The 25,332-nt window shown below is 41.9% G+C and overlaps 4 protein-coding genes and 1 long non-coding RNA gene across 5 annotated transcripts; 1 reads left to right on the forward strand and 4 right to left on the reverse strand.

Moving 5' to 3' along the window:
• Positions 1-11: 11 nt before the first annotated feature.
• On the forward strand, positions 12-3,589 carry LOC137941188 (uncharacterized). Its single transcript, XR_011110373.1, has 3 exons — positions 12-267; positions 2,080-3,407; positions 3,526-3,589. It is a non-coding gene; the product is annotated as an uncharacterized lncRNA (long non-coding RNA).
• LOC137941187 (U-box domain-containing protein 35-like) lies at positions 2,312-6,108 on the reverse strand. The gene is made up of 11 exons (XM_068786493.1): positions 5,951-6,108; positions 5,629-5,832; positions 5,420-5,541; positions 5,195-5,316; positions 4,818-5,047; positions 4,649-4,694; positions 4,199-4,509; positions 4,030-4,157; positions 3,494-3,922; positions 2,637-3,389; positions 2,312-2,554 (listed from the first exon to the last, which is right to left on the reverse strand). Exons 2-11 carry the CDS (start codon positions 5,801-5,803, stop codon positions 2,468-2,470), a joined length of 2,403 nt encoding a protein of 800 aa, XP_068642594.1. The 5' UTR covers positions 5,804-5,832; positions 5,951-6,108; the 3' UTR covers positions 2,312-2,467.
• Positions 6,109-6,737: 629 nt separating this feature from the next.
• LOC137940944 (probable nucleoredoxin 3) lies at positions 6,738-8,310 on the reverse strand. The gene is made up of 3 exons (XM_068786064.1): positions 8,230-8,310; positions 7,417-7,896; positions 6,738-7,319 (listed from the first exon to the last, which is right to left on the reverse strand). The coding sequence occupies exons 1-3, from the start codon at positions 8,308-8,310 to the stop codon at positions 6,738-6,740; spliced, it is 1,143 nt and encodes a 380-aa protein (XP_068642165.1).
• A 1,239-nt stretch (positions 8,311-9,549) lies between these two features.
• LOC137942009 (pollen receptor-like kinase 4) lies at positions 9,550-11,959 on the reverse strand. Its single transcript, XM_068787669.1, has 3 exons — positions 11,230-11,959; positions 10,443-11,039; positions 9,550-10,344 (listed from the first exon to the last, which is right to left on the reverse strand). Exons 1-3 carry the CDS (start codon positions 11,894-11,896, stop codon positions 9,683-9,685), a joined length of 1,926 nt encoding a protein of 641 aa, XP_068643770.1. The 5' UTR covers positions 11,897-11,959; the 3' UTR covers positions 9,550-9,682.
• An 891-nt stretch (positions 11,960-12,850) lies between these two features.
• LOC137942109 (uncharacterized) lies at positions 12,851-16,954 on the reverse strand. Its single transcript, XM_068787792.1, is given in 9 exon segments — positions 12,851-13,505; positions 13,905-14,073; positions 14,391-14,598; positions 14,636-14,718; positions 15,353-15,470; positions 15,761-15,906; positions 16,178-16,365; positions 16,652-16,757; positions 16,887-16,954. Coding segments are annotated over 9 exon segments (1,272 nt in total). The 3' UTR covers positions 12,851-13,319.
• Between the last annotated feature and the right edge of the window lie 8,378 nt (positions 16,955-25,332).

Consider the following 25,332-nt stretch of genomic DNA (forward strand, 5'->3'; position numbering starts at 1 on the left):
AATAGGTTTTCTTTGCTTCATGTTGGGGAATTTGAATGCGGATTTGGTTGTTATGATTGTTTGAATGAAATACTTTATCGATTTCATGCGCCCGTGCTTGCAATGAATGGCGTTTTCTGTTTTCCATCCTGGATGATGGAGGTTGTAGCCCTGGTTTCTCCTCGGTGTTTGCGTTATTCTCCTCCATTTTCGACCGGATTTAAACAGAGGAAATGGCGGGCATTTCTTAAGCCATCTGATTCGTCTGCATGTGTTTCAGCTCCAAAGGTTGGTTCATGAATTCGTTTAATCATCATTCTTATTCGATTTACCTTTTCTTTGTTTCTTTCTCCTGCTCTTGCTTTTAGGTCGACTCTCTGCTTTTCCTTTCTTTAGCATATACCAAACTTTTATTTCTAATAAATAGCTCTACGTTAGAAATGGGTGATCTGAATTTCAGCGGCCAATATCTGCTCTGGTTTACTTTCCCCACCATATGCCTTCCTGCTGCTGCATTTCGGATGCATGGTATTACTTAATGAACTTCACTGCTGGATTTATTAACCCAGAAAATGGAGCATCGGACGAGTGGGAAATCTTAATTGATTTTTTTCGGTATTAATCATATTGGGCGCTGGACGTTACCTGTTGATAATCCTGGATTATAATCACTTAAAATTTTACAATCTGGTTTACAAAGTGCATTTTTATTGTCTGGACCTAATCATAGTGGCCTGTTACCTCGTCTGTTGGAGTATTGACACAGATACTTTGGCAATGGGAGCCACGAGGAAGAGGGGCTGGAATGCCCACACACTTTGAACTAAACCGACTAATGTTTCTTTTGGGTAAGATGCCCAAGGTAGATCATCAAGTTTCCTTGGGATCCAACCCCAAAGGAGTGGAACCTGGCTATGATACTTTGTCAGTTTTGATGTTCTGTTATGCCGATAATGGTCTCTTCTCCCAATCTTATGCCGTTTAGGATAAAATTAAGAATAACTCTTTTGTGCCTGAGGTAATATATGGGATTAGTGGATGCTTATGGGAAGATGGAACTGTTTCATGAGATGTCTTAAGTCAGGCATGAAGTCACAATCAATTAAAATCAGATAACCTGAGCGTGTTCTACAGTTCACCCATTGCCCATCTTGTGCTTTGGAGTGTGGGCTACTTGTTCCTGGAGCTTGGAATGGAAGAGATGATTTCAAGTGGTTTCAAAGTCGACTCCACCACCATAAATGCATTCATTAGGTACTATTCTCGTTATGGATGTCTTAATGAGATGGAGACTGCTTACTTTCGGTTGAAGAGGTCCAAAAAAAACAGAAAATTAGGGAAATGGTAAGGACAGGAGATTCTATAAATAAGCGAGTTTTGGTCTTTGTAGGATTCTAAGAACACTGAAAATCTGTTTTTGCTCTCCTGTGCTGCTAACTTCAAAATGAAGAGTCTCAGAGAGAATTCTTAAATATGGCTTTGAAGTGGATTCTCACCTGATTTTTTTACATTGAATACATTCCGTTCAGCTTCGAAGGTTTTGTAGAATCCAAAGTTCATTGGGATGGACTTTAACTAGCCAGGGTGGTATATTTCAAGAAATAGTTGGTAATTCTGTTTGCTCCAATTTGGCCACACTATGTGCAATCATGGGATAAAATGGAGTCACAGATATTGCAGATATGAATCATCAGAAATGACAACCGGTTATGCTCTTCAACAAACAAGAAAAGGATTTTGAAACTAAGCAATGGATGTAGTTCAGTGATTGAAGCTGGAGTTTCAGCACTCGAATTCCATGTACAATTGGAATCTCTTGTATATTCTTAATTCTTAAAATTTGATCTCGTGTTGATAGGCATGTCAATTGAAATCAGTCACCTGACATGTCTGCTTTTATAGGAGTTACTGGAAGATGATAATAGAATTTTATGGAATCCTTACTTAAGTGAGCATGCCTATCCATGTAGTGTATATTGTTATGACTGATTTGAATATCAATCTGGATAACACGATTCACAAGAATAATGTTTCTTGTCACAGCTTAAACATTTTCCTGGAATCGTGCTCTTTTGTAAGGAGTGTTCATTCCTTTTTCAGGATTATCTTCAAACAAGTAAAGCAGGTTCACAATGTGTTCAGATAAATCCTTTCTCATTCATTGCCAATTTTCATGAATTCAAACCAGGATCTGAGAGAAAAAAAGAGCTCTCTATTTAAGAAGCATGTACATTAGGGCTTCTTCCTCGAGAGCATCCTGTCTTATTTGTTGTCAATATTACAGATGATGATAGTTATACTGGATAGTTGGTACAATTTGTATGTCAAAAAAAAAAAAAAAAAAAAAAAAAAAAAACTGTCCCAGATTCATCGCTTCAACTTCTTACTTCAGAAGCATCAAACTTGTGGGTATTATTACATATTGGATCTTTATTGTGAGAAACATGAAGCAAGAGAAGTAGGAACTTGCCTCGTCTTTGTGGCCAACTCATGCAATGCTTGTACGCCTTCCAGTTACAGATGACGCACTAGAGCGACTTTCATATCCTGAATGAAGAGATTCACTCATAATTTCCTGCAAAATCACCCAACAAGTCATCAATTATTCTGAGGATTTTCCTTATCTCAGTCCTGGATTTTCTGTATCTGAGTCTTACCTGGTGGAAAGAAGCGAAACTGTGGTTTGGTGAGGGACCTCCACTGATAACATGGGCAGGCATACTTTCATCTGAAACTGACCGCAATCTATTGAGCTCTGGCACGACGTCCTTGCTAAGATCTGGGCGGTCTTTCCTCCTCAGCTCAGAGCACTTGAGCGCCATCCTGGCAAGACTCAAGGCCTCCTCAACGGGCCAGTCGGGCACCAGAGGATCCAGCATTTCCTCGAATGTCCCCTTCTCTATTGCCTTCTCGACGTGGTGGGTCAGTCCCATTGGTTGCTTGGCAGTTAGCACCTGGAGGAGCAGGATTCCCAGAGAGTAAACGTCTGATTTGACGCCAAGCATCCCAGTTTGCTGGTATTCTGGATCAATATAGCAGAAAGTCCCAGCTGTGGAGGTCATCCGGTACTGGGTCACAGTGTTGGCCACGTTTGGAGGAACCAGCCTGGCCAGTCCGACATCACTGATTTTGCTCACATAGTTCCGATCTAGTAAGATGTTCCCAGGTTTGAGGTCGCGGTGCACGAGTGGCTCAGGCTTCGTCTGGTGGAGGAAGAGGAGTGCTGTTCCAATTTCTGCAGCAATTCGGAACCTGAGTTGCCAAGAAAGGACCGGAGAGTTCCCTCGTCGGAATAGACGATCTTCCAAGCTCCCATTAGCCATGTATTCGTAGATCAAGCAACCGTATTCTGGGCATGCTCCCAGCAGAAGAACCATGTTGGGGTGCCTTATGCTGCTCAGCACTTCAACCTGCAATATTAATATAAGGTAACAAGATCAATATTGATCTAGCATTTGTGGTTACAGATCATGTCATCTTTTACTGTATAGGTTGTTAAGTTTTTGCTCTTCACCTCCTGTTGAAACTGGGATCTTCCTTGAGCAGCATCTGGACGCAGGACTTTAATGGCGACGGGGGTGTGATCCAGGTAACACTTGTACACGGGTCCGTAGCCACCTTCGCCAATTTTACGAGATTCAGTGAAAAATTCAGTTGCCTGTTCAATGTCCTCGATGTCGTACTTTCTGTATCTCCCATCTGAATTAACCAAAGCATCCAAGGCTTTCTTCTTCTCTTCCCCTTCTTTGAGAGCTCTCATCTCTGCGTTCATCCTCTTCTGGGCTTCCAGCTCTGCGATTCTTTGAGCAGCTTCGGCCGCTTCCATTGCTGCCTTGCACTTGGCCTTTTCCTTCTCCGCAATAGCCAAGGCTGCTTCCTCAGCCATCCGGGCCTCTTCTAGTCTATGTTCTTCCTCAATTTTCCAGCGATGGAGCTCACGAGCCTATTGTTTTGCAAGTAAAATGTAGCAAATTAGACCCAAAATCGGGAAACAAACACAGGTACTGACTTCCATGGGGAATAGACCCGGAGAATGTAAGCAACTGTAACCTTCTGTTTCGCTGAAATTGCTTCCTTGCAGGCATTACTGTACATGTCCATAGTCTGCTTGAGTTCCATTCTCAGCCTCCTCATTTCCACTTCTAATTCGTCCTGCAGTGGAGTTGAATTACATCCATGTCAGACAACCACAGAACACCATATTTGTTGAACAGAAAATTCAAGTAACAGACCATTGATTGAGATGACCAAGATGTTCTGTCACTCTCGTGCGAGTAAGTAGAGTGGCGGTCCATGAGATCAATGCCCCTTTGCCCTTGAATTGATTCAAAGCTCCGGTTATCCATCCCATAATCACCATTGGAGAGCCTAGCAGGTCTGGTGGATTCCATTTGGTCGTAGATGGAAGGGTACTGGCGCTCTGAGCTTGGCCGGCCGCTGCTGACCAACGATAGATCCGAGTCTGGCAAGCTGAGTTCTCCATATGATTTGGCGTTGGTGCCGCCCATGGAGCCCCTTGTGAAGGGTGACCTGCTTCCGCCACACAAGGTTTTCCCCATTACATTCAATTTAGTATTTGAGTTCTTGAGTTTCTCATCAATCTCTTGATGTTATCAATGATCCAAGAAAAGAAACAATGAATATGAAATAAATATGCCTGGGCTGGTACTTGATCTCGTCCACCTCTTCGTGGGCGTTGGGAGGTTCATAGTGAACTTGTGCTGCAGGTGCCGCCGCCACTGCCGCTGCTGCAGAATGAGACCCAGAATCACACTTGATTAGGATTCAGCAATATGATGAAGGGCTTATTGAGGGATGATTAGTGGAGAAGATGGAACCTCTTGCCGGATGAGATTGGGGGAGAGTAGTCTGGAACGATGGAGTCTCCTGCTGCTCAGTTTTAATGCTGGGCTGGTTGTGGATCTGAGTTCGGAGGGGAGACATGGCTGGCGCTGGCCTGGTTGCCGATCTCACCGACGAGATTTTCCCTTTGGAGATCACGTAAACGGTGCAGAAATCTGGAGCTCCTTTAGAAACACTAGTCGGAACGTCGGCTGCCTTGAATCTCCTGTTCTCCGGCAATGAAATTCTCGTGAGAGATAGAGTACTAACAAACTTAAACTCATGTGATTTAATCTAATCTAAGCTGCTGAACGAACAGTTTTCTTCAAAACGAAAAAGGATCGATACTTTGAATCTCCAAAAACATAATCACCTCACGAATGCATTTCGCGCAGAAGCACCCACTACTAGATTGTCGATCGCATTGTGGGAAATGTAATCGATTAGTGCCTTGGAGATATCTGTGTCTTCCAGCACCACGTCCTTGCATTGTATCTGATGGATTGAGTTCCGTCAGTACTCTTTTGATTCTTCTGTAATAACAATAACGAGAAAGAAGAGAAAATAAATCGTGATTGCAGGGAGCTGCAGGACGCACATCTTTGCGGGTGCAGAAGCAGCGGAAGGGAAGAAACAGCTCTTTGTTCTGGGAATTCATGTCGTGCCGAATCGCCGATGCCACGGTGTCGTGCACGTCCGAGATTGAGACTTGGTTCCCCACTGCGATCCATGCACGCACGTAAACTTGCAGAAGAGATGAGAGAGAGAGAGAGAGAGAGAGAGAGAGAGAGAGAGAGAGAGATTTACGTGGATTTGGAATAGACTGATATTTGGTGTTAACATGGATGAGGAAGACGGTGTCGCCGCGATTGGCGAGATGCTCCGTCGACCATTTGAGAGCATATTGGCTTCCCTTGTCCTTGTCAATGGCGATCGCCACCAATCCATGATTGCGCCCGTTGTCTTTGCCTCTGTTCCACATCTTTCCTTCTTCTGTTTAGATTTTTTTCGCTTTACGGAGGATCTAGGTCACAGGGTTATTCAAACAATTGAAGATTACGAAGGAAGAATTCCAGAACACAAGCTAGTAATAATAGAAAAAAAAAAACAGAAAACTAAAAAAACTCACTTTATTTTTAAAGATTCTCAATATGATCTCCGAGTAAGAGTTACAGATTGCAGATAAGAAAGAGAAGACCCTGGACAGGCTCTGTGGCTCCACAAACAATCCCTTTAAATTTCTGGAGCTGATTTTCCTGAACCTAATGTATAAACTCTTCCTGTCTTCTCTTTCGTCTGTACTTCTTGTTCGTTTTTCTTTAATTTTCTCTTTCCGGTTTTCTTTCTTCCTTTCCTTCCTGATATGCGATGGTGCTGGACTTTGCACCTACCTGCTTTTGTCTGCAGGTGGACCTGGAAGAGCTAATCATGGCTGCTTTTTTAAATCTAGTTTTTCCTTTATTTTCTCCTCGCCATTCCTGAATCTTCCCTAGTTCTCTCTCCAATCCCCGCAGTTTTTTCAACCGTTTTCTTCCTGCGGAGCATTTGCCCGAATAAATGGATGCTCCATGAACAGTTCGTCGCAGTTTTTTTCTCCTCGGGTTTTTTATGGCCTCATTTGAAAGACCGGGTAAAACCAGAAACAATACGTTTTGGGAATAGAGGCAGTTATTCTCTCTTGCGCGCTTTATCTCAGGATGGCTACTCAAAAGAGTGCAACAGCTGTTGTTGTAAAATGTGAATGAGATTAAGATGATTCATTTGTACAATCGGACATACTCTTCCAAAGTTATATCATTAACTCGATTATCCAATCAACAATTAATCATAATGATAATACAGAGCACAGTTGCATAATTGCTCATAATCTGATAAAAATGGAGTTATATATCGAATCTAGACTTCTGAACGGCAAACTAAGAAGACCCTTGAACACATTGTGGGTGGAGATCAAAATTACAGTTGTTGCAGGAGAAAACCCAGAATCTTCCTGGCCTCGTACATCCGTCGCAGACATAAGCCATGGCTCTGTCCAGCTTCAGCTCATGTTGGTGTTTTGGGTCACTCACCTGCTGCGGCAGTCCTTCTCTTTCCTTCTCCAACAAACCCTCCAACTCGGTAATCCTTGTTTCAGTGAACGGGAAGGCTTTAGCGCCGTAGGAGGTGATCAGATCGCGGCCATTTGTGTTGAGGGTCTTCCCATCTGGTCCTATGAGCACCACTGCTGGTATTCTGTTGACGAGGAAGATCCGAGACAGGTTTTTGAGCGTCTTATCCTTGTATGGAATCGATGGCCATGGCAGTGAGCTGATATTTTGATCAAATTCGCCTTGGTTGGAGTCTGAAGATACGAAAATGACTTGAAACTTTCCAGGTTCTGAGACGCTGAGCTCCTCGTAGACATCGACCAGTTGGTGAGTGAAATTGCGACATGGGGGACTCCAGTAGCCTCCAAAGTAGAGCCCAATCGTCTTCCCGGCGAGATGGCTGATGGGTATCTGTGGAAAGAACAGAGCAAGAGGCCATGCAAATAAGATATTCGAACAAATTTCTGAGTCATAAACCAGCCAACGCACAAACGACCATGTCAATTACCTTCATCCCGTCTCCGCTGATCACATAGTCACGCTCCGCAGTCCCCAAAAGAGCCTGCAACGACCCTCCAAGGCGCAAAGCTTCGTCCATGGCCATCAATTGCTCTCTTCTCTTACGAGTGAAGGGGAATGCGCCAATCCCGTAATCGTCCACGAAGCGAACAACGTCTTCCTCCACGACATTACAGTCTGAACTCCATAGAATCAACGATGGGATATGACTCACGTTGTAACGCTCACATAGCCTTGTCGAGGTGGGAAGGTCGAAAGGTAGCACAAGCCACGGCATGCACCGGGAGTATTCTCTGAAACTAGTTTCATCCCTGTCAAGGGAAACAAAGATAACTTGGAATTCCCTGTCTGTGGATTTGAGTGTCTTGTACATATCCGCCAGCACCGACGTGAAGTTTTTGCAGGGCCTGCACCAGTTCGCTGAGAAGAAGAGAAAGGTCGGCGTCTGATCTAACCACTGCAGTGACTCCTGTTTTGACAGTAAACTTCATCAATCAAATTTCCTAAGAGGATGATGTCTCAGCATGAGATGACAATCTGGACAGTTCATTCTCCCTGGATGTGGTGTAAACGAACAAATTTGGGGAGACCCTATCTACCGTTTACCCTTTCCTGTGATTCTGATATGTCTTATGTTAAAAAAAAAAAAAAAAAAAATCCAAGTCTACTACTTTCCGCTGTCTCACTTTTCGTTTTCATCATGAACCAGAAAAAGATGGAACGCAATTTAACGGCTTCACAAAGCTCATGAAAGAGGAACTACATAAGCATCTGAGAATGAACAGGAAACGAAATATCGTACCTTTCCGTCGGTGGATAGCAAGAGCTCAATCTCCTCTAGAGGTAACGAGGATTTACCAGGATCGGAATCCAACTCGCCCATCAAGAACCAGTGGCATACACAGTGGATTTGGGAGAGCTTTGGTGTTCTTGAGTTGGACTGCCGAGGTTGAAGATAAGCGTGAAATTCTTATTCCCGAGAAAGAATTGTATTCTGCGAATAAAAGAAGTCGTGGCGGTTGATGCTTTTATTCCCTCGACTGATTCGGCGTTCGTTTTCAAGCTCGGTCCAAGTTGGTGATTCGACGTGAAACATATCATGTTATCAACAAAGGAACCCGTAACTTCCTCCAACTCTGGAGGAGGACTGTATCCACTTTGGAGCCCATCAGAGCCGTCATTGGTGCGTCTATACTTCTCACCTTCGATGCAATTTGCACAATAAAAGAGTACCTAAATTTCCATCTAAGTCTTTGACCCAGTTGACCCACAACTCTGGTCAATGAGATTTGCATCATTCTAATATTATAATTACAAATATATAAATTAATAATAATTATTATTATTTTAATTTGATCAAAAACATGTTATGTTACTCAGGAGAACGAGGAGTGCAGAGGCCGGGTTTCGGGTAAGGCATCGAATCGAGTTAAATGAGTTAACCTGCTTCACCAAATGGGGAAGCTTGGAATTTGACCGTCGATCAGGGTTCCAATTTTGATGAATTTTCATGCCTACAATGGACAAAGGTTTGAAGCACTTTCTTGACTCATCAACTACTCTCTTGAATAGATTTCATGGAGCAATATATTTTTCATGGGTTTTTCATCTTCTGTCTCTCATGCACACTTTTCTTTTCCTTTCTCTTCTCATCCGGTGACTAGCATAGGGTTACAGAGGAAGATTCGTTCCTCCTTTTTGCCTTTGGCCATTTTTTTCCTTCTGTTACTTTTTTTATTTTCTTTTGGAGCTCCGGTGGTTGAAGATAGTTTTGCAGCGAGCAAGAGGAGGCAGACGATCCAAAGAGACTTGCACGATTGGGTCAAGATCCAATTTCCGTATTTCAACCTAATTATCCGCTCTCATACGAGGTCCAGATAAGGATTCGAACTCCTTTCCAGGATCCGTCGAAAGTCGCGCACGTCCACGGAAGCCGTTCGTGTGGGACCCTATTTCTCGCATTCCAGGCAGGTCTTCAAGTGTGCAAAACCCAGCTCCCTAAAAATGTCAACAATTTTTTAAAAAATAAAATTTTAATTAAAAATTAAAGCCAAAGGGCTTCTTGAGGGTATAGAAGAGACTACTAACAGGCAAGGCAAGAGAATGAGATTAACAAATTTTACTGCTCTACCTAAAAAATGATCTTCTCTGTACAAACCTTTTCGTAGTAATTCAACCTTCAACAACAAAATTTCCGCTTCTCCGTCAAGGTTATCGTCCTAGTCTCTTTTTCCGGCCTCTGCTACACTCCATCCTCAGTTGTTCCTTGAGAGAGAGAGGTCATTGTCTGTCATGGCTGTCGTGTGGACTTCCCCGTCGCTGGCGTACGATGACTCGTCGTATTCCATCTCTTTCAACTCTTCGATCTTCATTGCTGCTTTTGCTAAATCCCATCTCTTCTCCATGTCGAGCTCGCAACAGCCCAGACCGATCGTCAACAGCTTCAACATCTCCCCATCGGCGTTTTCAGTCCCATCCATGTCTTTATCGAACACTTCCCCCGTCCATTCTTCCCTCACGATGGAGTTCACCCAGCCCGCCAGATCGGCGCCACCGTTCGAGCCGCCCTTGGGGAGGAAATTGGCCGGATATTTACCCGTTAGAATCTCCAGGATGAGTATGCCCAAGCTCCAGACGTCGCTCTTTCTCGTGACTTGGCCGGTTTGGGCGTACTCTGAGGACTGGTACGCGACGAGGAGCTGCTTGGCGTCTTTGCTCATTACAGGGGCTAGACCGTAGTCCGTTAGGAGAGGCTCGTAATTCTCTCCCAGGACAACGTTGGAGGACTTGAGGTGCCCGTGAGGTACTATCAATGTCGGAAGCTCATTGTGGAGAAAACTCAGTCCCCTGGCTACTCCTTTGACGATTCTCAGACGAGTTGGCCAATCGAGAGTCGGACAATTTGGGCTTCTGTTGCCTGTTCATGTCAAATTGGTCAACCATGACTGACGACGACGATGATGAGGATGATTAACGCAGGGACAGAGAGCCGAAGAATGGAATTTTTCGACTTACCATGGAGTGCTTGCACCAAGCTTTCCTTGCCGATGAAGTCGGTAACCAGCAGCTTCTCGTCCCTCATGTAGTAGAAAGCGACCAGAGGCAGCAAGTTGGGGTGTTTTAGCCTCCCCAGTCTTCTCATGTGTTCGTGGAAGTCTTCTCTTCCGACGCCGTTCATCTCTCTGAACCTCTTCACCACCAAGGCAGGCCCACTCGGGAGTACCGCCTTGTAGGACGAGGCGAAGTTGCTGCTCCGGAGAACCTCCGCTGACGCTCTCATCAGGTCCTGCAACTCGAACCGCTCCCGGTCGTTGCCGACGAAGAGCAGCATTCCTTGCTCCTTCTGCTCTCTAGCCATCTTCTTCTCCACGCTCGAGTACCTGGGAGACCCTCGTTCGAGCCTGTCTTCGTCGACAGTCTTCCCCTTTGCCGTCTGAGAGAATTCATCCTCTTGCGATGAGTCGCGGCGGAAGAACGCCAGGATAGCCCAGACGATCCCCAACGCCACGGCTACGCCTATTATGATGAGGATTACCAAAAGGGCCGTCGATGTGTTCTTCTTGGAGGATCTGCATGAGATGTCCAGAGGCTTGCCGCATAGATCCTCGTTGTCTGTAAAGAATTTCAAAACGTAAATCACCACTTTCCTTGCAGTTGTTATGCACTTGAATTATTCAAGTCAATTTGGAAAACACGTTATAAATGACAATCAATTTCGAAAAGAAAAAAAAAACTTCTAAACTAGCTAAAATCGCCTTCATTAACCATTAAACAAGGATGAGTTCTGCAACAGATCAGAAACCTGAAAAGAGGCTGCTATCCAAGTTGCTGAGAGCCGCCGGAATCGGCCCCTCCAATTTGTTGTGCGAAATATTGACCAATTTCAAATCTTCCTGCTTGAAATCCGGTATGTTCCCGGTGAACTGGTTATCGTCCAGCCTCAGTTCAAAGAGCTTGGGCGCCTTGGTCAAGCTGACAGGGATGTTCCCGGTAAACTCATTACGCGACAAAAACAGCTTCTTCAACGAGCTCATGCCAGCAAATGCCTCCGCCGGTATCTCGCCGGAGAACTCGTTACCAGAAAGGTAGATGGACTTCAACGCGCCCAGCTTGGAGAAACTAGGGAAGTTCCCGTCAAAGCCATTCCTGGCGACGCTAATGGTACGGAAGTTTTTGAGGCCGACGAGGGCATCGACGTCGATCATACCGGTGAGGCCCATGTCCTCGAGTTGCAGACCCCATAGGGTCTCATTATAGCAAAGCACTCCGACCCACCTCCGCTTCGGGTCCTGCTGGCAAGGGGTGGTGCCGACGACCCAGTTTTTCAACGCGCTGGCGTTCCTCAACGACTCCTTGAATCTGAGAAGAGCACGAGCATCATCGATCGGCGCTGCCGCAACAGGCGAAGAAATGAAGAGGAGGAGGAGAGCAACGCCTGAAAAGGGCCAAGGAGGGACGCTGCGGGCCATTGGGGTGGAAGGCCCGGGCGGTTCGAGAGGAGAAATACGGTTAAGCAGGCGAGCGCGTTGGGGGGAGGGTAGAAGTGTTTTGAAGACGGGGAGATTTTCCGAGAGAGACAAGGAGGGGGAGAGAAGGAAGAGGATGGGCGGGAAGTGCCAAGAGGGCGGGCGAAGAACAGGTGGCAGCCGAGGCTGGAGAATATCGACCAAATTACAGAATTGAAATTTCAAAATGGCGAAGGTCGTTAACGGATTCTGCTCTGAGAAAAGCAAGGCCGGCCACTGATCTTTTGTTTATCTTTTTGTTAACCAATTAACAGCTCTTTTTAGTATTGAGCGTAATTGATTCTATATTTCCAATTTTATAATTGGATGGTTCTTCTTCTTGTTTCGTCCTCATATTTCCTCTGCCACCAAATAATGAACTGAACTCACCATACTTGGGTAGTGATAATTGTACAGGCTGCTTTTTGCTGTTGTTTTCCTGCCTATGATGGCCATGGATTCTTTAACAGACGCTTCTCTCTCTGAGCAGAGACACTGAGCAGTCAAATTTCGATCTTTTTGGTTGGAGAATAAAGCTGTAAATGCCCGTCTCTTCTTCTTCTGCTTCTTATTCCATGGTTAGCTTCAACGAACACAATTGAATCACATACAGATCAGTTAATAATCTTCGTTTGGGTACTTGGTCAAGTTCCACCTTCAAAATAACTAATCAAAACAAAGAAGAATTATAACAAGGAATCTATTTGACATTATTTTAGTACTCCTAAATACGAATAAATTGAGTCATGAAGACTCTTCCCATGTAATAATTACAGGATCTTCCTAATCCTGGAACTATGTGGAACTATTCTAACAAATCTATTTGCTTCCATTTGTTTCACCAAATTGTACAGCATTAAGTAATAGGAGAAAATGTAGAATAAATCCAGAACCTGATCTAATATCTTGTTTTCTAGATGACAACATCAATCATAGGAAAGTATAACACTTGAGATAGCAGAGCGCTGAGGGGGTGGTCTGACTTGTATCAGAACCTATTGGTCTCTTGAGATAGACCTGCCAAAGGGGATTAAGAAACTACGCAGTTTAATGTTTGGAAAACAGAATTCTTTGGTGATTAGTGAATATGCAGTCCTACCTGACCTGATCTTATACGAAAATGACTGTGGTTGTTTCGCGGAAAATCTCAGGTCAGCCCAACCATGATAGAATTAACACGAGAATTGGTTGCAGGCATCATTCCTTGGGATAGTCCGAGATTGTTTAGCTTTCAAGAAACAGAAAACCAAAAAAAAAAGATTGGCAAAAATGCTTTTTACACCAATTAGAGCATATGGGCCACCGAAAAAACTGACAGTGCCCTATTTCAGTCAAAAGTTAAGATTTACCTCTAATTGAGTAAAAAACCCAGTCCCCTGTTAGACTTCTAGGGCATTAGGCAGATTTCTGGCCTGAATTCTCCATATCCAACATCGATAAGGCAGAGGCCTTCAGGTGGGGCTGGCGGTGCGGTGGCACGTCTGCAAGTGGCATCCATCAGCTTTAGCAAAGCATCATCCTCTGCTCCCGCAGCTGCCTCTCGTATACTTGTTGCTACAAGCACCCGAACCATCTGTAAAAAGAAAAAGATACACATGATCACAACATAGAAAATTAGAAGTAATAGATGTTAAAACGGAATCAGAGTAAGAGGTTATTTTCATTTTCAATTTCCTGAAATTCAAATTTGCTAGACTAATATTTTCTTTTGAAAATCAATAGGATGAAAGCATCAGCTGTATCCGGCATAAAGTAGAGATGATCCTTTAGACTCAATCAGAAGAATTCTAAGCTACAACAAATTAGACAAACAAACTGTGTATTGAACATAATATGCAGTAAAAGAAGGGACAATTTCATGGAGGAGATAACCAATTGCAAAGACACACATGGAAAATCTACAAGAAACAAGTGGAAGTCAAAACACTCAAATGGAAAATCTACCAGTAGCATATGAAAGTCAAAAACATACCTTACGCAAGAAGCGGTTTGCAATAAGCTCCACACACATTACTCTTGTTTGTGAAACAATAACTTCCACCTCTGCTAGTAATGGATGACTAGAAGACTGCCCCTTGGTGGAAGGCAACATGGCTTCTGCTGCTCGAGCATGGTAAACAAAACACTCTGTTGGAGGACCCCTGACAAATATGAAACAAGTTATCTTAATAGTCATGATTTCCACTTATTCAACTTCAACTCTGAATCTACTTCAAATGAGCTAAATTATCTGTGCTAGCTTTTGATTCTCCACAAACAGTGTATTACATAAATAATAGTGCCACATACTACAAACATGATGGATTGTACTCATGTTACCGATGAAACACTGAGTGGTGGGTGGTCTCCAATAGGACCACAAGCATGAATATCCATGCCTGAATCATGGTAAGCACCGATAAACTGTTGACCAAGTAGATGAATCTGTATATGGGAACAAGATTGAAACAGTTCTTACATGCTCCTAGAAGCTTTTGTATCCCGTGCAAACATCTTATAGGATAAGGTCTTCCCTTCCAACTTCTGCAAAAGTTGATTCACTCTACTTACATTGAAGCCACTAGGTTTTTTTCTCCCAGAATCATCATCTTCATCATATACACTGAAGAAACCGTTGCTCTCTTCCATGTATCCATCAAACTGCTGCTTCAGCTCATTGTTCTCACTGCAAGAACAGAAAACATCACTTTTTGGTCCCCCCCTCATTGTTCTGAACTTCCTCGGCATTATTAACAGGAAAAATGTAGAATTAACGCCTCCATTTGGCTGAGAAGTTAGGATGATACCTACAATCCTTTTCATTTTATATCAAAATTTTCTTCCCCAGATAAACAAGAAGAATAAAGTAGCTGTGAGATAGTCCTGCCAGGACACTCATTGAACTTGACAAAATAACAAAAGATAATAGCAAATAATCCAATAACATAATAGTGCAATTTACAAGGGGAAGCTTTAATGGCGAGATAAACAAGCTACTTTACAATTTTGTTGGTGAAAGAATATTGTATGCGATTACATGTAGTTCTCATAGAAAGGTTGACTTCAACTTGAGATGAATTGAAGGACCATCAGTTTGGCCAAACACATTTTTCTCATATCAGTAACCTATACATAAATAGGAGAACAACAGAACCTTTTAGTGGGATGTTTTCAGAAAAGCAGCTCACTTGGAACCATACATAAGAGGGTTAACAACAAAAAAAATGCGAACATGAGAGCATCAATTCCCATAGCTGACATGCATTAGAATAAAAACATGTATCAATTTCATCAAAATGAAACGTCTTGCACTTAAATGGAGCCAATACTTATCAAACGCATACATCAATTTCCAGCTTGTAATTAAAACCAAATGACACTTACATGTTTGTACAGCATGAAATTATGATATTAAATTGAAACAGGAAACTACAACAGCACTTGATATTTATATTTAAACAACATGTACCTTAGATCTATATGGCCCTGATATTTCCAGGTGCTGCTTTGTTTATAGCTTCTTGGATATCTTCACTTTTCACATCTTTTCTCCAAGTATCTACAAGTAAGAATTTCACGGCCACTGAGAAGCTTTATCAAAGCCCATAAAACAGAGTGAAAGATCATGCAACAGCAGAAGCCAAACCCCCCAACCCCCACCACCACCACCCCCAAGAAAAGAAAAAAAAAAAGAGAGAGATGGAATAATTACTCACACAATCCTTAAAAACAACGATACTACAAGTAAGTGGATGGTTTGTACAATTATAAACTTAAATTTTTCAGTCAATTCCCATTTTAGTGTACATGTGAGAAATAAAAATAATCACCTAAAAGGAGGAAACATACAAAATGAACAGACTTGGTTAAGTGCTGTGACTCCTTTGTCAGTGCGCCCGGCAACTAAAGCACAACCTTCAATGGGTATAGACTTTTCTTTAAGCTGATTTACTTTTCGGTCATCCACAAAGGTCCCAAGAGATTTTTCCACCAAACTGCAGAAGAAAATACCTCTTTGTAAAATTCCTCTTCAATAATCTAAAGAATATACGTGTTTTCTGCCTGCATTAATCAATCATCATATCCAACCACGTTCATAAAAGAGGCAAGTGAGGAAACACAAGTGAAATTCTAAAAACCTCAGTTAACTTTTGTAGAGCTCAATAAAATGAAAAAATAGAAATAACAGTTTCACAATCAAGAACAGGGAACAGGGGATTAACATGAATCAAAAACTCAACAAAGATATAGGAGAACACTATTCACCCTTGAACAGTGTTTAGGCCTGGCTGCTTCTGCCATCCGTCAAATGTTGCACCATGATATGAAAGAACTATCTTAAATGTTGTTCTTGCCCATCTTCCTGTCCTATCCTTCCAAGTCAATTTGCGCTCCTCAGAAGTTGGAACATTGTCATGGTCATCCTCGCTTGGTGCTTCAATAAACATGGGCCTCTATAATAAATGAACAGAAGAAAAAACAGAGTTCAGTACGAAACTATTTTGAACCGTGGGAAATGAGAAAACCAGACTGATAGAGATAGAATTATCTCAGATCGGTAAAGAGCTTTTACTTCCAACGATTTAACAATGAAATTTTTTTTATACAGTTATAAAGCTTCTATGCCTCTGTGCTTATTGCACTCGAAGCAAAGTATAAAGTAGTAAATTAGTCACTATATAACACACAAGATATATGATGAGATGTAACCGGAATGCCTTCAGTAAATAAAAGATCTACCTCACTACCAAAGAAGGTTGAAAGTGACAAGTTTCCATTGACAAAATCAAAGTAGAAATCCACAACCGGCTTCCACGGCCTGCTATACATAAACTGATTGCATTCCCTGTCAACAAGATGGTGAGCGTCGTAAACAAAACCAGAAAACAGAAAAAAGTACCCCCGCTGAGGAGAACCGCTCCACATCCACATTTATTTAAGATATAAACAGACAAGAGAAGGGAAAAAAGGCAACCTTGCTGTCCACCTTGCGTGGCTACAAGGATCTGTGTGGTTATAATGTACAAAAACCTTCTCTTTCATCTGATTTTCCATGGGAGGCCACCGAATTTTTCACTTGTCGTGAGAAGCCTGACCATGTCCTTCAGTTGCCCAAAACCGACGACATGGGCATAGCTGGAGCAGCGGATCGAGCACGTACCACTGACGCCTTCCGGGATCTGGATTTTGAAGTAGGGTAGAAGCGGTGGCACGGGTTGCGGGGAATTTAGACTATAGTGTTTTTTCACTTGTTTCGCTCTAGTTTTCAATCTCAGCGTGTTGTGCGTAACGTTTGATACGTTTCGGTTTAGATTTTTCGTTTTTTTCTTTTTTAAGAGGGGGGAGAGGGCCGATCCAATACGAAAAACTATTCGGTGATATCTCAACCGTCCGATCATAAGCTATCATAGTATTTATGATTCTCAATTTGGAGTGCAACAACAAAAATTTGAGACATTTCTCTAGGCGATGGAAACCTCTTTACTAATTAATAAACTCAAGATCTTTATACTCAAGTAATCCATGTGAGACTATTCTTTAACCTCCCTTTCTCTATAGGCCCTCTTTTGTGGTTCTACAAGTGGATAATTTAGGTGTAGGTCATCTTTTGTAGCTATATAAGTGGATAATTTAGGTGTAGGTTATCTTTTGTGGTTCTACAAGTGGATAATTTTAGGTGTAGGCCTTCTTTTGTGCCTCTACAAGTGCATAGTTTTAGTTGTAAGCTCTCTTTTGTGGCTTTATAAGTAGATAATTTAAGTGTAGACCCACATATGAGTATCTATTCTAATACCATCTTGATTTTCAGTATTCCATAGGTAATAAAGTTAAGCAAAGAAAAGAAGGAAGAAGTGAGAAAAAAAAAAGATGAGAGAGTATGATACACGTCCAAGAGAGAAAAGAGAAGAATACGTGAGGGAAAAAGGAGGAAGAGATTAGGGTCTTGGAATTAGTCCAAACCCTTCCTCATAAATTTAATCTATAAGTATCAAAACTACCAATATTACAAGTATACCCTTCACCCTAATAAGAGTGAAGAAGATACAAAAAATTTAAACTAATTAAATTAGTACCACCCTAATTATATCATATCTTCCAACACTCCCCCTCAAACTAGGAGGTACTGGCAGTGATCCCAGCTTGAACCTAATAACATAGATATATTAATAAACTCTTCCATCAAGGTGTCCCAAGGATAAGTACGACACTAGGTACAAACTCTCAAAGGGTAGAAATGGGTGATAAAACATAAGTCGAAACCAAACTCAAAGGATTTCGAACAAATATAGTGATAATAATCACTAAAGTGGGTAATACTTTTCATTCACAAGACGACGATAAAAGACCCACGGGTACCAATAAAAAGTCTCAATAAACTTAAAACACCCATATAAATAAAAGGGGTCAACCAAAATAATACTTCAAAAGGGTGGGTAGGTGAAAGTCAAATAAAGGATAGTAAGAGAAAGGTTGTCAAATAACCAATGGGCAATGGGTAAAGTGGAAGATAAGATGCTGAAGCCACTATGTACTTTATTTTTCTAAGAAATTTAAACTCTGCATCAAAAGAACTAATGCCGACAAAGGCAAGTAACCAAGGAGTTCTTTTTTAGAAATAATATCTCAATCAAAGAGACACAATAATAACAGCTAAAATGGGCATGGGCCCAATAACACATACCAAATAATAAAAATCCAAGGACCCATAAAATAATCCACGTCGAGTTCATGTACCAAACAATACGTTGACTAAGGAATAAAGTACCAATACTTCAAAATAATAATCTAGCTAGAGGCAAGGAATCGAGTCAAGTTGAGTCAGATATCAGACCAATAGTCGAGTCGTAGGAGAAATTGGTATACACCTTGTGACCCGGACTCGGGACAAGTTAACCGGACCGACTTGGCTTGGTCAGAGTTGGCCTGAGTTAACTCGACAGAACAAAACATCAAGTGATCCTCGGGTTGCTGGGTTAACTCGGCCTGGTTCGGGTCTCAACAAAAAACCAATGCTCGATTAAACCAAATTTCCTAACCTAGAAAAATTTTAATTTTGCAACAATATCTCTTCTTCCCTACGACGACGAATAGCTCAAGATAGAAACACTATCCAGAAACGGCACAAGATGGTGAAGAGCCTGGAATCTCAAACCGACGAGCCACATACTTCCAAAAATAAGAATAACAGAGGCAGCGACAAATTAGTTTCCAGAAACAGCTAGCTGGTAATGCTCGTTATCTTGCAAATTCAAGATCTTTCCAGCAGGCAACCAAGTTGGAGATGACTAGAAAGATCAAGATTAAATTTCATGAATCAAACAACAATAAATCCGCAAATAAAGCTAGCGATGAACCTAGTAGGTTGGACCAGTGTCTTTGTCCTGCCAAAGCAGCGCCTAGCTGGCGATGAAGATGAGTCATAAGAGTTTCTGGAAAAGGAAACAAGCTAGTTCAAAATAATTTTTTTTTCAGATTCTGAACTCGCCGGAAGGAAGACTAAACTAGAAAGCAGTGATCTAACAGCTTCATTCTAGAAATAAGCGGAGAGTAAGACAGCTAGCAGCGAAGCGACAGAGCGGGAACCAAAACTGCAAAAATCCAACAACAGTGCGTCCTCTTCCCCGAAGAGCGCTGGTTTCCGAACAACACATCGATGAACCAGAAAAATCAAACTCTTGTTGTCGACGCCTCGAAAGAGATTCAAAACACCGAAACAGTTTTGTCTTCTCCAACAACAGCAACGGGACTATGATTCATGACAGAGATACTCGGAAATCTATCGTCAACAGTAGTGGAATTATGACAAGGGATTTTTACCAAAATAACCCTTTTAAAAAACTTATTTTGAGAAACAACGACACCATGAACATATTTTGAAAAATATCCAACTTTGACCCGTCCACTGTACATGTGTACAATCAAATATGACACGTAGGCTTTGACTGCTTACGTATCACCATGTCATCAGTGCAGTGCGAGTGGTTGAACACATCGGCTGCCACATCACTAATCTAACACGTCATTCACCACGTAATCTGCCATGTCATGAAATGATAAAAAAATTGAATAAATTTTTTTTTATTTTAAAAATCAAATTTATGAATACTCTTTTTGTTACCTTATATCTAAAATAATAAATTATTAAAAAATATGATAAAGAATTAAAAAATTAACTCATAATTATTTAGCACCATTTATTATCAATTAAAATATTTATTAATTAAAATTTTTTAATTATGTGACAGAGCTCTCCTCCACCTCTACCCCTGACTCGCCGGAAGCCCGTCGGATCTCTTCCCCTCAAAGAATAGTATGTACTTGGACAGCGCATCCGCGTAGTCACGGTAACTGGGTTCCACTAGCGCCAGCTGCGGAAGCAGCAACAGCAGCAGCAATAGAGGAACACGAAACAGGAGTCCACGAAGTGGAACAGTACTAAAAGGGGGCTTGCTCACGGTTAGCGAGATAGCTAACTTTGTACCAGAGAGAGAGAGAGGGAGGGGGAGGGGGAGAGAGAGAGAGAAAGAGGAGTTTGTTGTTTCTTCTGCTGGCGAATGGGGAGTAGTGATTAAGCGGGGGAGAGGCCGAGGCCGAGCGGCGACAACAGGGGAGCGGGCGGCAGTTGGCACTGCGAGATCGCTCCCCTGCTGCCGCCAATTGCGAGAGGAGAGGAGCAGGGGAGCCGCCGAGGCCGAGCGGCGGCAGCTGGCACTGCGAGAGGGCGATTACGTGGACACCCATGATCTCCCTCGCCCCTCTTCTCTCGCCCTTTCGCAGTGCCAGCTGCCGCTGCTCCCCCGCTTAATCACAACTCCCCATTCACCAGCAGAAGAAACAGCAAACTCCTCTCTCTCTCTGTCCCTGTCTCTCCCTGTCTCTCCCTCTCTCTCTGCCGCTCCCTCTTGGTACATAGTTAGCTATCTCGCTAACCATGGGCAAGCCCCCTTTCAGTACTGTTCCACTTCGTGGACTCCTGTTTCGTGTTCCTCTGCTGCTGCTTCCGCAGCTGCCGCGAGTGGAACCCAGTTACCATGACTACGCGGACGCGCTGTCCAAGTGCATACTGTTCTTTGAGGGGCAGAGGTCCGGCCGGCTTTCGGCGAGTCAGCGGCGGAGGTGGAGGGGAGCTCTATCACAGAAATAAATATTTTTAATTAATAAATATTTTAATTGATAATAAACGGTGTTAAATAAGTAGGAGTTAATTTTTTAATTGTTTATCAGATTTTTTTATAATTTATTATTTTAGATATAAGGTAATAAAAAGTATATTCATAAATTTAATTTTTAAAATAAAAAAATATTCAATTTTTTATCATTTAATGACATGGCAGATTAGGGTGGCAAATGACGTGTCAGAATAGTGATGTGATAGTTGATGTGTTCAACCACTCACACTGTACTGATGACATGCAATATGTAAAAAGTCTTATGTGTTATTTTTTATTGTACACATGTACAATGGATCGGTCAAAGTTAGGTATTTTTTAAAATAAATTCATGACATCTTGTTTCTCAAAATAAGTTTTTTAAAATAATTATTTTAGTAAAAAACCCTTGACAACAAGATAGAGAGATTTTCTCGTGATTATAAGAAATGCCAGCGGACAGAGTCAAGCAAATAACATAGCAAATATATTCTCAACAATCTTCCCGAAATAAATCAGCCAATAGAAATAGAAAACTTTGATTACAGACAAATGGGTCCGTGAGGAATGCAATCACGCATGGAAATTGGAATCGTCTCCTGTCCACTTTCTTGTCAAATCCTTCTGCTCCTATGAAGATCAGGAACAAGTGGAAATCATAGAGCAGAAAAATCACAGAGCAGAATCGCCTTCGTGGTCGAGTTTGAAGCTGACGATGTGTCGCAACGTCTATCGACGAATCAAAGAAACTCAAATCAAAATCTTTACTATTCATGATTCATATCCCAAAATGACTAACTAACTTAGAAAACTTTTTTTTCAACTAATAAACTCAAAATCTTCGTACTCACTAAACCAAGTGGTAACAGGGAAAATGGCTAATTGACGATCAGTGTTGATGGGTATGGAAGGATTTTGCTAGTTATTTAGAGATGCTTTTGAAAGGATGGGTTGAGAGATTTTGATTTCTATTTCAGTCAAGGTGTGAGATTTGTTGAGCTGAAAATCAGCATCAATTTCGGGTAGATGGAAGCAGTTTTGGAATGATATTGAGGTTAATGATAGTTGTTGAAGGGCTACACATTTTGGTAGATGGGTTGTTAATTGACGACTAATTTTAAAGGTCAAGTTGTTTGACGATGCTGACAGTAATTGTAGTGTGATAATTAAGGTATTGATAAAGCGTAACAAATGGCATAATAGGCAGAGGGATAGATGAAACTTGAATAGGATCAATTTTGAATTTAAAACATGGAGCATCAAGCTCTCTGATGAGCTACTAATAACATTAATTTCAGCATGGTCTTGTTGATTTGAGTTGACTCCATTGTGTATGTCTAAGTTTAATTTTTTTGAGTTAACTCACAATCATCTTCTTGGACGATGGCTTGTTGGAGGAGATTTTCACAAGGGTTTCTTTCCTCCATGGTTTTTTCTGGGATAATGAAGAACCAAGCAACATCTAAAATAAAACTCTTCTGAGTTAGTTCATCCAAAGTTTCAAATTTTCCAAAACATTTGCAATACGAGTGAAAATGTCATCTTACCAATGTTCTATGTTGATTTTCACGACTCCATGGATTTAGTTCATGGAGAAAAAAAGAGACCCATTGGGAGAAAACAAGAGGAAGAAGAGGTTATGGACTTGTTGTCCTAACCCTCCACCTAAACTCAATTTATATATTAATCAAAGTAAAATATTACACTAATGTCCTTAGAACTTAACATAATTACATCAATGTCATCTCTATGAGATGATTCTTTAATTACCATTTTGCCATCATTGTATGGACATGTGGGCCTTCTCCTTGATCTATGAGCCTTGAGTCTATCTTCTACATGTCTTGGATGTGTAGACCTTCCTTGGTCTTATGGGTTTGGGCCTATCTTGCAACACACTTGGATATGTGAGTCTTCCTTGGTCGTGTGGGTTTAAGCCCATCTTCTAACACTTCCCCTCAAATTAAGGGTGAGAGAACACCATGAACTCCCAGCTTGCTACAAATGGTGTATAGGATCTTCTCGTACAAAATGGCAATCCTCCATATCTTCCAACACTCCCCCTCATGTTGGTGGTCTCTTCCATGAGGCCTAGGTAGCATAAAATAAGTGAAAGTAAAATCACTCAAAGCTGTATGACATCACTCCGTACTCCAGTCATAACTCATGCTGGATGTAGGACACACTCTTATCTTCTATAGGTAGTGGGTTTATACATAATGCTCAGAAGTGTAATAAAACTCCTCCATCACTGTGTCCCTCCACAAGACAACGACTCTCAAATGGTAGGAGTAATAAATACCAATTAAGGGGGGTAACGGGTAATTAGCCGAAAGATAATATTCTAAGGCCACCTTGGCTTTCTTCATCATCAAAAGAGCTAATGCTAATAAAAATCAGCAATTGAGAGGTCCTTCAATAATAATGTCTTTATCCAAAGAGACACAATAACAATAGCTAAAATGGGCATGGGCCCATTAACACGTACTAAATAATAAAAATCTTTATAAAATGACCCATGAAATAATCCGATGCGAGTATTTATACTAAATAATATGGTGACCAAGGAATATGCTGCCAATACTAAAAAATAATAATCTAGCCGGAGAAAAAAGGGTCCGAGTCGAGTCGCGTCAGATATCACTAATATAGTCGAGTCGTGGAAGAAATATGTATAGAACTCGAGACTTGGAGCCATATAACAGATGCAGAAAAAAGTGGGCCGAGTCAGTTGACCCGAAACCGAGTTGGCTCGGTCATGCTTGTGCGGGCTTGGTCCGAGTTGGCTCGCAGATTGCTCAATCCGAGTCGCTCAGCTCGCTGGGTTGACTCGGCAAAGCGGGACCAGGTGATTAAAACCAAGTTTCCTAACTTGGTGAAATATTAATTTTGGCAAGTCGCCTTCCCCACTTTCAAATAGAGCGAGACTAGCTAGCGATGAAGATGAGCCAGAGAGTTTTCGGAAACCAGCAGAGGAGATATCTCTAAGAGTATCAATAGTAAATCTTCCTGACGAGCAGAAAATAGAAACATAGTAGAGTCGTCGTCCACTGAAGTTGGCAATGAACCCGTTATGGAAAGGCCAACAAAGAACAACAGTAATTCGGTGTCATCATCCTCCCACGCAAACCAAGCAGCATAAATTTTCTTGAGGTCTCGGGCTGGATGACAACGGGTTAACACAACAACTTCAATAAATATTCACCAGTATGGTAATGTCGCTCGACGGATTAAATCAACAGAGAACAATCGTCTTCAACCTCCAAAAATAGAAACAAATCTAGTGCAACGCTGGCTTCCAACAAAGCAACGTTGTCCGTAACGCGTACAGATAACTCGAACACCAGCATAGAAGTTTTCCGAAATAAGATATAGCACCCAAAAATTAGCAGTGTCGACAACTGGATATACAACAGAGTTCGTGCTCCACGAGAAATAGAACCAGAGTCGTCTTTTTTGGCGATGCAGATGGTGTATCTTCTCCCCGCAACCAGAAAATCTCAACGGAAAAAAAACTCCTGCTCGCCGAACAATCTCGCGGGCTCATCAACAAGCACTTCGTCGTTCGAGTTTCCCTAAGGTCTGCCTCTCACGTCTTTGAACAACGGCAATTCAAGTTCCTTGTTTTCTTCCTTCAGAACAATCACCTTCAAATTAACAGGTTCACTAAATTCTCCAGGTGATTGTTGTTGTTTTTTTTTCAGCCACCGCCCTTGCCGGAAGAGTGTATGGGAAATTTTCGGGAACAACAGTAGCTCTTCCAAAAATAGACAATCAGCAATGATCCTTTTATCGAGCTGAATCAATCAACATCGATCACATATAATCAACAAAGAGTGATGGCAATAATCTAGGTGAGACAGTGGAAGACTAAATTGGCTGAAGTTTCACTTGAGACATGGTGAAAAATGCTATCATCCACCGATTGTCGGATATGCCCAACTGCTTTTCTATCAAGTTTCTTCTATTCTTCATCTGAAATATTTTCAGGTTTTTCCCCTTCAATGGGTGCATACAAGTCTCTGCAGTACAAATAGTCTTCCATCTTTGCTTTCCATATTATCCAATTTTCTCCGTTCAGACCAACCATTCTATTAGCTGCATTTGAACTCTCCATTGGATCAAAAATACCCCAAACAACCAAGCTCTGATACCACTTGTTATGGGAAGCTCAAACAACCAAATACTCGTTATGGGAAGCTCAAACAACCAAATACTCGTTATGGGAAACTCAAACAACCAAGCTCAATCAAACAACCACAACACAAGATT

The sequence above is a fragment of the Aristolochia californica genome, unplaced genomic scaffold (assembly GCF_029961685.1).
Source record: "Aristolochia californica isolate CCGP_79_NKW_82.1479 unplaced genomic scaffold, dmAriCali1.0.hap1 SCAF_9, whole genome shotgun sequence".
NCBI lineage: Eukaryota > Viridiplantae > Streptophyta > Magnoliopsida > Piperales > Aristolochiaceae > Aristolochia > Aristolochia californica.

What these genes read in the sequence shown, in the direction of transcription:
- LOC137941187 (XM_068786493.1), bottom strand. Translation starts at nt 5,803, where the DNA reads ATGTGGAACAGAGGCAAAGACAACGGGCGCAATCATGGATTGGTGGCG. An exon ending in GCGCGAAATGCATTCGTGAG is followed by an intron (nt 5,048 to 5,194) that starts GTGATTATGTTT and finishes GCCGGAGAACAG; the next exon opens with GAGATTCAAGGCAGCCGACG. An exon ending in CAATTTCAGCGAAACAGAAG is followed by an intron (nt 3,923 to 4,029) that starts GTTACAGTTGCT and finishes GCAAAACAATAG; the next exon opens with GCTCGTGAGCTCCATCGCTG.
- LOC137940944 (XM_068786064.1), bottom strand. Translation starts at nt 8,310, where the DNA reads ATGGGCGAGTTGGATTCCGATCCTGGTAAATCCTCGTTACCTCTAGAG. An exon ending in TGCTATCCACCGACGGAAAG is followed by an intron (nt 7,897 to 8,229) that starts GTACGATATTTC and finishes CTGTCAAAACAG; the next exon opens with GAGTCACTGCAGTGGTTAGA. An exon ending in TCAGCGGAGACGGGATGAAG is followed by an intron (nt 7,320 to 7,416) that starts GTAATTGACATG and finishes TTCTTTCCACAG; the next exon opens with ATACCCATCAGCCATCTCGC.
- LOC137942009 (XM_068787669.1), bottom strand. Translation starts at nt 11,896, where the DNA reads ATGGCCCGCAGCGTCCCTCCTTGGCCCTTTTCAGGCGTTGCTCTCCTC. An exon ending in GGATAGCAGCCTCTTTTCAG is followed by an intron (nt 11,040 to 11,229) that starts GTTTCTGATCTG and finishes AATTCTTTACAG; the next exon opens with ACAACGAGGATCTATGCGGC. An exon ending in CTTGGTGCAAGCACTCCATG is followed by an intron (nt 10,345 to 10,442) that starts GTAAGTCGAAAA and finishes TGACATGAACAG; the next exon opens with GCAACAGAAGCCCAAATTGT.